We start from the raw sequence: 10,569 nt of genomic DNA, 5'->3' as shown, positions 1-10,569 counted from the left end.
ATTCCGATTTTACTTACGGCAGTAGTTAAAAAAAAAAAAAAATCCGGAACACTGAATTGCTGGCTTCAATAGGATTTTCTGAAAGAACATGTAGTGTACATCAAGTTTACTGACAGAGTACATGGCAGGTGCACAGTAAGACTGAAGGGGAAGTACACGCTGATAGAGAGAAGAGATTAAACTGGTTGGGTGAGAGGTGGCAGCGAAACACAGAGCATGAGTGAACTCTTCTTCTCTGATTAATTTCTTTCACCCTGAGGTGACACAGTCTTGAGGACAAAGGGAAGCTCCTAATGTAGCATCAAGCTCAGAACGCAGTGGAAGCTGTATAGGACTGTCCATTTAATATATTACTGATTACTCTGCATTCGTGCTGCCGAGAATTAATTGTGTCTCTGAATTTGTAAATGAATCAAACAAAATCACATTTTAAAATACATTTTTATAAAGATAATTACTTCCAAAATATAGGTTTTATGTTAAAGGGATAGAATCATAAATACGTATTTTTCCTCTTACCTGTGGTGCTTTTTATTGATCTAAATTATTTTGGTGTGAGCTGCTCAGTTGTTGTGAGCAGTTTCATGTAGGAACTATTTCTAATTCATATCGAACTACGCTCACAAACCACATCACCACACAGAAGGAAACGTGTATATAACATTAGAGCTTAGCTGAGGAGGACACCATTAATGTTTACATCTTGCACTGTCAAGAGCATGAGCCTCTCGTTCATAAGTAGATGCACTCAGGCAAGTGTACTTTGGTAGAAAAAAGTAGTTCCTACATGAAAATGCTCACAACAAGGTCTGTGGATTACCTTAAGTAACCAGGCACTGACCTCTGGAAAGACACATTAATGTAGATTTTTTTTTAAATGTATCTTTTTGGCACTTTGGGGACCACAAGTCGCGTGAAATCCAGTCCTATTATATTGAAGAGAAGGCGGAAAATTTCCACAACTGATACCTCAAACACTCAACAACTCACAACAAAACAATTAAGATTGATAAATAGCACTGCATGTAAGAGGAAAAATATGCAGTTTTGATTTTGGGGTGAACTGTCCATTTAACATTTGAGTTTTTGTCTATTGATCAGAATTCCACACCATCATAAATCATAATGCACCTTAACATCTGTTTGTAAGTAAGCTATATAACAGTAAGCTGTACAATATTATTAATATAAGCTTTCCACTTGTTTAAGTGCACACATCCAATGAGATCCACTGTCACTACTGGGAGACAAGATCTCCCCTCAGGCTTTCAAACTGCGAAGAGAAAAAAAATGACTTATTGAAAAACAAGGCTGTTACTCCCAGGGGAACAAGGAAATTGTCTTTGACCTCCCGAGAATTTCATGCATTAAAAAAACTGCTTCTCATTTTCTCCTTTCCTTCTCACCGTATCATATCCTTTCTCTGATGCACAGACAGAAATATTTCATGATCGCAAGCATTTGTGAGGCTGTGTGTGTGTGTGTGTGTGTGTGTGTGTTGGGGGAGGGGGCAGCTGGTTTCTGTCAGTGATTTTGGTGCTTGAAGGATATAAAACAGTAGGTATGTTCCTGACTTTTCTTAGAGGTCCTTATCTCTTTTCACTGGCCAGAGTTGGCTCAGCAATCCACTTCTGAAGCTATTCTGCTGCCTGCCAGTAGGCACAAACACAAAGACAATTGCTCAAACACGCCGCTGCCAAGGGTAAACAACAACACAAGCAATTAGGACAACAGCTTAAAAAATGCAAAAGTCTTTTTTACTCTGAAAATCAGTGAAATTGTCATACATTTACACAATGGGAGTATCTATAAAGTGTGCAGATTCAACTCTGCAGACTGCTCAGAACAGTGAACTACAGACATGAGGGAACAGCAATGTTTTTTATACGATGAGAGAGCTCTTGTTCTCATAGTCGTCACCTCTTTTAACATTATTAATGTTGATACAAGGCCAAGACTTTGTAAACTACATCTACAGTATAACACTAATGTATTATCCAGACACATAAAGACAGGGGTGACGGGGAAACAGCTTCATGTCATTCTCTGGCTCACAAACAAAGTGAAAAGTGATCAAACAGCAGTCTCTGATCTAAGTTCCATCAGTGCTTGGATTGAAGGCTCACGTGCTGGAGTCCCGCCTCGCTCCCTCCCTCTTTGCAGTGAGTTTGGGTTGACAGAGGACGCAAGCTGTCCTTGCTCCGCTGTGCGGTCGCGACCTCCTCCGGACGCCTTTGTAACACTGCAGGGAAATACCCATTTCCTCCATCAGGGCGCTAAAAGACACACACTGCCAGAGAGAACAACAGTTAAAGGCCTGGGTTAATACACTAATAAAGCTGATTTCCAGTAAAGTCATATGACCTTTTTAACTATGGCCATGATTTTAAAGGCTGGATCAACTAATAGGGAACTGTTGGATACAGCAATAACTGAAAGCTTTTACTAATTTAACTTTAAACCTAAGGCAATGACATTTGATTAGTTAGCAGTGGCTTCTAGAAGCTCGCCCGCAGCTGAATGGGAGCAGACAGCCAATTACTGCAGGTCAGCTCTAAAGCCTCACCAGGAAAACACCAGAAATGACAAAACGCACACAAAATATAAATCGATCAAAAAGAGTTGTAAAAGACTTGTAAACTCTGTTGTCTCATCATAAAATCCAATTACACAGACAAGAGATGAAGGACAATGTCTGCTGTGCAACATCGTAATGCAGGAAGCTATGAATTCATAATATGGTAATTATTTGAAATTATCAAAGAGAGGGCCATCTGAAATGAGGAGCCCCGGGCTTATTTGATTTTGCAGAATAATACATCGCATTGAACTCATTAATCTTCGATCATGTTTATTTGCCTTTTATTTTGCTCTCCTCCAGAGGGGGTGCTTGCTGAATTTATTTTGCAAATTATCATTCACGGCACAAAGTCATCCCCTTTTTTATCTGTTGGTCTTTGCATCCAAGGACCATAGAAGGTCTTCTTTCATCCTCAGGCTTTGCCTTAGGCTTCTCAAACGAATGTGGCTTCCTGCAGAGTTTCCCACAAATACCAGTAACACTGTATCATTGCAGAAAACCTACCTGGTACCAGCCTCTAAAGATGGAGATAAAGGTAATAGCAATTCCATTCATATATCTTTTGGGCTGGGTAGAACACCAAAAAAAAAACTAAACCCTACTGAGTTATCTAATAAGAACTAAATCTCATATGACCTTCATAAAGCAAGATTACAGTTAAATAGGCTTACTTCAGTAAATGATTCATTAAACAGGTTCAAATTAGTTTGACCTTTTACTTTTGGCTTAGAAAGAGAGTCAAAGAAGTCAAATAAAAATCCAAGAAAGAAATGTGCACATCTCTTTGGGCAGATATATTTTTCAGTCTTTTCTAGAGATGCTTGTAACTAAAATTAACAGTTTGACATCAGAAATGTGTCAAAAGAAGAATTAATGATTCTTGCCACCTGACTGTCCCAATGTTAATATTTGAGATTACATTTGAACACAAAAACAATCAAACTCATTGCTGATTCCATTTTTTTCTCTATTTACTTATTTATTTAGTGACCACCATAGTTATGTAATGTTCACTGATTTAACACCCTATAAAGGGGATGCAACCCAAATAAAGAATTCCATTATGTTATTTCCATGGCTTAGTAGAGTTTAATTAATATTTGTGAATGAGAGTGACTTTCTCTCAAAGCCAGATACATAAAGTCTGAAGCTGCTCCATAAACAATAGATGGAGCCTGACTTTGTGGACCCACAGTCTGTTTTCTTTATATACCCAAATGAGCTTTACTTGATTTCAGTGTTTTCAGTTCTTAAATAGAAAATGCTCCCATATACTCAGAAAATTTCCTTGGGTGCCCTCAGTGTCATCTACAACATCTCAATTAATTGTATGTTTACATGTTCATTCTTTCCTTTCCTTTTTTACATGTTCAAAATAAATTTCAGTTCAGTTCAGTTCACTTCATTTCAATTCGATTCGATTCAATTGTCTATGGAGCAGCTCCAGACTTAATAAGACTATTATTGAAGACATCACACATTTGAGTTTAAGCACTCTAATTAGAACATTCAGAGAGAACTGTTCATGTTCACAAATATTTTTGGAATGTCTTAAACCATAGAAATAACAGGTATGAATTTTTAAAATGGGCGTAGTTCTCATTTAATGACAGGATCAATAGTTCTTCTTTATGGTGGTTAATATTTGCAATGACAAATTGAATATTTTCATGGAGAATTTTACCACATTTTGGAGAAGGATGAAGGTCAGTCCTGGGGAGCATGGAAGACCTTGAAAGTCAGAATCCCTCTGTGATCCCTCATTACTTCAGTTAAAATGTTCTGCAGTCAGCAGAAGTTATTTATGAAATTACAACTGTGTTTTTGGCTTTGGATCTGCGTCAGGGGACATCTTAACTCGAACACGTTATTCCATCACTGTTATCCCAAATTTCAGACGACCAAACCAGTCTACCAGCGAGCTTAATGAGGAAGAAAATATTCAAATAACTTTTCCTATCTTTTGATTTCCCAAAAGGCATTCAGAGTCTGCCTCTAAAGTATTCACAAATGCCTCCTGAGACTTCACTGAATGACGTAAAACTTGATGGAAGGATACTTAAGTGCAGGCGAGAGAACAGCAGGGCACCGCCGCAGAGCTCTGCACTGTTTATATGAACTTCAATGCCACATTTTTCAAACTATCTTGGATTTTAATAAATGCATGCTAAAAAGGACACAAATAGGTGACTCACACGTTTCATATAAATACTTGCAACTTTCAAAAAAGCCTCCAGATGTCCTGAGTGTTTTTCCTAATTAGAGTTTGTATTTTTAGGCTTTCATTAGTAAAGTGCTCCTTACATGCTGTGTAACAAGAGCATGCAAATAAGACGGGGTGGTCTCTTGTGTAGCAGAAATGCCTGCATGAAGGTGAGGTGGATTCTCTTCATATAACAAGTTTGTTAGTTCTTAGGAAAGTTAGTTAGGAAAGATTGCTGAACTATACCCATTTACACAGTATAAAATCACACAGTAACCATATTAAAATCTGGCCTTAGGAGAAAAGAAATACATTGAAACCAGTTCAAACCATTAGAAAAAGGGACATGGTGGGATGAGCATGAGGGTCAGATATTGGAGGTAAAATGGTTATTGGGACTGGCTGACACAGGTGCTGATAAATGGGGTATTTTCAGGAGGGAGCAGACAGAAGAGCAGCTAGTTACAAACCTATCGTCTAGACTGTGTGTGTGCTGTAAATGTGCTGCCATGGCTACTCTGTGTCATCTCCGAGTAGCCTGCCGCTCTCCAGATCAGTAGATAAGGAGGTGCCAGAGGAGGAGGTGGAGCCACGCCGCTGGAACTGACGGGACTGCACCCCATAAAAAAAACAAAAGGCCTGACGCGAGCATGCATGGGAAAAAAAGAATGGAGGAGAAAACAGAAAGAGATAAAAAGACGTAAACGTAACGTAACGTAAGTGACACAGAAAAGAAAAAAACAGAAAATAAGACAGAAAAGCAAGGCAAAAAAAAAACGAATCATGTGAATGGTTCTTTTTTGTAACAAAAAAGCAGGTAAGTTCAAGCATTAATCATGTGTGACATATTTTGGGCATGTGAGAAAAAAATAAAGCTACATAAATAACAGTGAGTGAATTGTTTAATTTCCTGTCATTTGGCGCTGCCAGCTCTTCTTTACCGTATTTAATGTGATGTTTGCTGTGTAGGACTGTCAGACAGTGATAAGTCAGAAATTCATCTTGTTCCTTACTGTTGTTAACACCACCAAGTGCAAATAAGATTTTGAATACATTTTGACTGAGCAAACAACATCTGACAAGCCCTTCTATAGTTAGAAAATATTAATTAGTATGCGACAAAGAAAAACTAAGCAAAACATTTCTCATCCTCAGCCTCTGTGTGAGATGTGTGAGAATAAATTAGCAGGAATATAATTTTTTCTTAAAATACTTGTGACACTGGACAACCTACATTTAATGAATCCTCTCTTCAACAACGCTTTAAAACAAACTTCTCATTATGAATGAGACTTTTCCCTTTGAGTGTAACCTTTAATTGGTCATCATCACTCTGCAACAGAACAGCAGTTGCTGGCCCTCACTCACCTCCTCGATGTCGGCGTTCCTGCGAGCCTTGTAGATGAACTCTCCGATAGCTACAAACACAGAGAGGACCAAACCAGCAGCCAAGACAATGAAGATGCCACCGATATTCTCTACGCCCAGAGCATTGGCCTCCTTGTTGTCCTCTTCTGGACAGCCATTGCCTCTCCACCACTTCTCCTTCATCATGTGCAGCTTCCCTTCCTCCTGCAGCTGAAGGATGGCAATGGTCACTTTGTCCCTGTATGGAGAACCTCAAGACGGCAAATAGAAAGACATTAAATACAGAAAGAGAATTTAGAAAAATCTTTAAATGCCCCATTATTAAAATAAAGTATGGCAGCTATGCAGAAGGAACCGATCTGTTTACTTTGTTAACAGTATATTGGTGAAGAATGAGCATTTTCTACCGTGAACTTGGAGCCTTTGCTACAAAAAACAGAACTAACTGTGTGTGACAGGGAACATTAATCTACATGTATCTTGAGGATATAAAAGTCCAATTTGCATTTGTAATATTTCTCATTATTTAAATGTATTTTGGGTAACATCATCAAACAGACCGGAGATCAGGTGACTGCAGGAGACATGGATAGGGCCAAAGGAAGGAATTAAAACACTTTTAATAGGTTTGATAAGGCCCCCCAACTCCTTTACAGCATTCCCCAAAACTATCTGACAATCCAGAGCTTAAAAACATCCGGTACATTTAAGCCTGTTGATCAGAGGAGAGCTGAATAGATTCAGTTGTCAGCTCAGCTCAGTGCAGCCCAGGCACGGCTGCATCTGCCCCGAGGGCATCAGCCTAAGGGAGCTAAAGTGGTGTGCCACTCAACTGTGTTTTAGTTCTTAAGCACATCTTTAACCTAAACCTGAACCTCTATGGAGTTCCTGTGCTATGGAAAACCCCCAGCCAAACACACCAAACAACACCAAACAACTAAAATTGTCCTGGGGTAATTGGAGGGAAAGAGTCAAGCTATGACTGCCCCCTGCAGTTTCCCTTCTGGCTAGATATTGAGGTGCAGGATGGCATCATTTTCCTGGTTTAGCATCATGGTTTTTTTTTATTTCTTTATTTGGTTTTAAGGCCACGTTAACTGACCTGCTCTAGACTACACTCTCAGAGGAACAGGTTGACGCTCCTATAGGTGTCATATATTAAAAAAAGCATGCAGTTGGTCGGCTACAGTATGTAACAGCTGCATCACAGGTGTCCACCTTTCTTTCTTCTTGTTCATCCTTCACATCTCTTGCTTTTAGATACAGCTTGCCGTGGTTGGAAAGAGGTTGAATACAAACAAATGATGTGGGCCGGACCACCTGCAGCTCAACATCAACTCGACTGGATGCCCTCTTGAGGAGTGCCAACTTAACTTTCTGCAGAGGATCTGTCCCCTGCAGTAACTATGGTGCAGATACTCCTCCACTCCGTGGTGGCCATCATTATATCCTTCATAGAAGTGTTCAGGGTGAGAACAGCTGGCAACCCTAGAATCAACAAGCTTGTTAAGAGGGTTGGCTCAGTGGTGTGACTGAAACTTGATTCTATTTGGTAGAGGTGTGTCAGATGATAACTGGCATTGCCTATCACCCCCCTGCAAGCCATCCTTACATCTGCTTGAGTTCTACAGGAAGTGCTTTGTATCCTCCTCCCCCTGCTGCTTGGAGAAGCCTCACAACCTTTGAACTCTGGCTTTTGTTAAATGTTACTTTTTTTGTATATTATTGTATTTGTAATTGCACTTCTTCCACTGTAAAACCGCATCCTCCACTATTGCATATTGTATCAGCAATCCTTCGTACAACTATTTCCTGTCCATATATATTTCATGATTCTATATTGTTATGGCCACAGCCAACCCTCATGCCATAATTTAGCCTTTCTTGTAGCTGTATGTATGGAAATAAAGATGTGTGGTCCCCTGCATCGGATTGGCACCTCCTGCTAAAGTGTGGGCATCCCCCGGGGAGGCATTCAGTCTGGCTCCTCCAATCCAAAGGGTGCAGCTTGGATCCAGACTCTACATATGCCTAGCCAGCCCATAATTTGAGCTGCTGAAACTTTCTGCTCGTGTGCCTCTCATTTTTGTTTCTATGGATATTGTTATCTATTGAATCAGTATTTGGTCGAAACTATCTGAGGTACTCTCTTAGCTACGTAGGGGACTGGGCAGGGGGCAGGTTTTAAAAACTGACAGAGCACTCACGAAGGAGAACTCCTTTGTTGGTGACTCTAGGTGTAGGATGGGTGTGGCCCCACCCTCATTATTCCTATTGTGGTAGCCATACATTTTAATGTATGCCCTGTATTTGCCACCATATGCAGGTGTGGAGAATGTCCTAAGCAAAGACAGGTTGTGCTCAGCAAAACTACTCTAGCTTAAAATAAATATTTTGAACTGGCTCTACATTTTAAAAAAATCATCTTGTGAGCAAAGGAGAAAACACAAGAGAGAGTCAAGATGTTAAGCACTGCTTAAGTAAACATCCGCCTGCAGACATGGTCCAGCAGGTTGACTTGCTTCCAGGTTCAGTTCTCAATCCAGCAAATTGGACAGAAACCTCACATGTACATTCACAGTAAACAGCTAGTGAAGAATTTGGATGGAAGTGCCTTTGAATCTTCAGGTTACAGGATAGTATCTCTGTACTTGAACTCCTGAAGAATGAAAATGCAAATTCCAAATATATTTCTGTTAAAACATATCAACAGAATTTTCAGAGGGCCTTTCCTACATTTTAATATTCTCAAAAGTATGCATATGAGTGTAATTTCTGGTTACACTTGTCTATGGCTTGTTTTAACTGAGCCAAGTGTGGGCAGTCTACCATGGAGAACAAGCAGGGAATGCCAGAAAGTTCACACTATCATTTAAGAGTCTCTCTGTGTTGAAGTTACAAGGACAACTCCAAAATTTTCTTTCAAAGCAAAATGTAAAAGACATTTTGGTTTCTGTTTCAATATATGCAGATTCTTTTTAAATGACTGCTCCATTACAGTATCAAGACTTTAAAAAGTGTTTTCTTTCTTTGGGGCTTTCCATGCTCCACTGACTTAAAAGGATGGTGATTGTGAGGGGGGAACCTACAGACACTAGCCCCCATTCTTCTTACCGATAGGTGTTCCCACTCCGTAGCCCTTGGAGTCTATGAGACCTCCGATCTGTGTGAGGTTGCAGTTTCTCTGGCTGATGTACTCAATGCTGGTGGACTCCATCAGCATGGCATAGTCTGTCGTTAGGACCCGGGTGATGCCCTCTCGATTGTTCTTAACCAATGCAGTGTTCTTCCGGCTGCTCATAAATGCCCACATCTTCTCATAGGTCGAGATCTTTGATTTCTACCAAAGGAGTCAAACAGGCAGAAGTTGGTGAGAAGTGTTAAATATATTTCATATACTACCATACATAAATATAAGTTTAACAGCAAGATGTCTGGGACTCTATTTGTTTTTGAGTGTGTCTTGCATGTGCGTTTCTCCTTGCTCAGTCAGAGAAAATGGGACAGCTGTGTTCTAAATCTCCTCCAGCTGATTCAATTTGTTCGAGCCATCAACACAGCCTGCTTCTTCCTATCCAGGCAGCGGTAATCACTGGCTGCAATCTGGGAGGATAAAGCCCTGCACGGATCACCCCTGCTGAGCCACCAGGATGCAAGGGGAGTGGGTGGCGGGTGGGGGAAGGAAGTGACAGCCCTGCCCGAGGACTACTCGATACATTATATAATACAAACTAAAAAGTTATATGCATTACTTCAACTGAGACGCCTCAAAATGCAAATACAAGTAGTCTTAAGATGTACCTTCTCCACTTTCCATCACTCTTGATGCATCTACATCGCCTTACTTTAAAGTAAATGCAAGTCTTTTTCTCTGCCTCCATCTTTAGATTTTTTCTTTTACATGGGAAGTCTGGCAGAGATTCAGGATGGAGGGAGCAGCTGAGCAAACCCTCCAGTTTAGTATAAGGGAAGGTGTGGCAGAATACAAATTAAGTGGTGAATTTTCCCAAATGACCAGAAATTTATTAGAGATGAATACACACTATTAAGGCTGTCGTTTGAACATATACCAACAAAAAGTACTGCATGATTAATAGAAACACTCATGTAATCATGAGTCAGTACTTCGTGTATAACCCATGTAAGAGGGAGGGCTGCGACCAGTGTGCTCACAGGAGTAAAGGAGGACGCAGTAAAAAAGACCCAAAGTCTGCGTGAGCCGGATGGTTGGGGCTGTGGAAGGGTCAAACAGCACAGGACTCTCCACAAGAAGACCACTGTTTGGGATCATGCAAAACTAAGTGAACTTTGAGTTATTTTAAGGCACATTGTCACCACGTTTCTTTATGTTAAGTATGTACCTCTACTTTAAGGGGGTAACAACATTCATAAGGTACTAATTCACAAGATATACAAA

General features: G+C 40.2%; 1 protein-coding gene across 1 annotated transcript in view; it reads right to left on the bottom strand.

Moving 5' to 3' along the window:
* Positions 1-2,027: 2,027 nt before the first annotated feature.
* The window catches only part of LOC121952232 (glutamate receptor ionotropic, kainate 1-like), a 37,968-nt gene continuing 29,426 nt past the window's right edge, over positions 2,028-10,569 (bottom strand). Inside the window, exons 15-17 of the mRNA XM_042498776.1 lie at positions 9,267-9,492; positions 6,153-6,403; positions 2,028-2,290 (exon numbers count right to left, since the gene is read on the bottom strand). Coding sequence (XP_042354710.1) covers positions 2,123-2,290; positions 6,153-6,403; positions 9,267-9,492 — 645 coding nt within the window. The 3' untranslated portion in view covers positions 2,028-2,122. The remainder of the gene's footprint in view (positions 2,291-6,152; positions 6,404-9,266; positions 9,493-10,569) is intronic.

Source organism: Plectropomus leopardus, chromosome 13 (genome assembly GCF_008729295.1).
Source record: "Plectropomus leopardus isolate mb chromosome 13, YSFRI_Pleo_2.0, whole genome shotgun sequence".
In the NCBI taxonomy this organism is placed as follows: domain Eukaryota; kingdom Metazoa; phylum Chordata; class Actinopteri; order Perciformes; family Serranidae; genus Plectropomus; species Plectropomus leopardus.
This window is presented reverse-complemented; position numbering and strand designations above follow the sequence as displayed.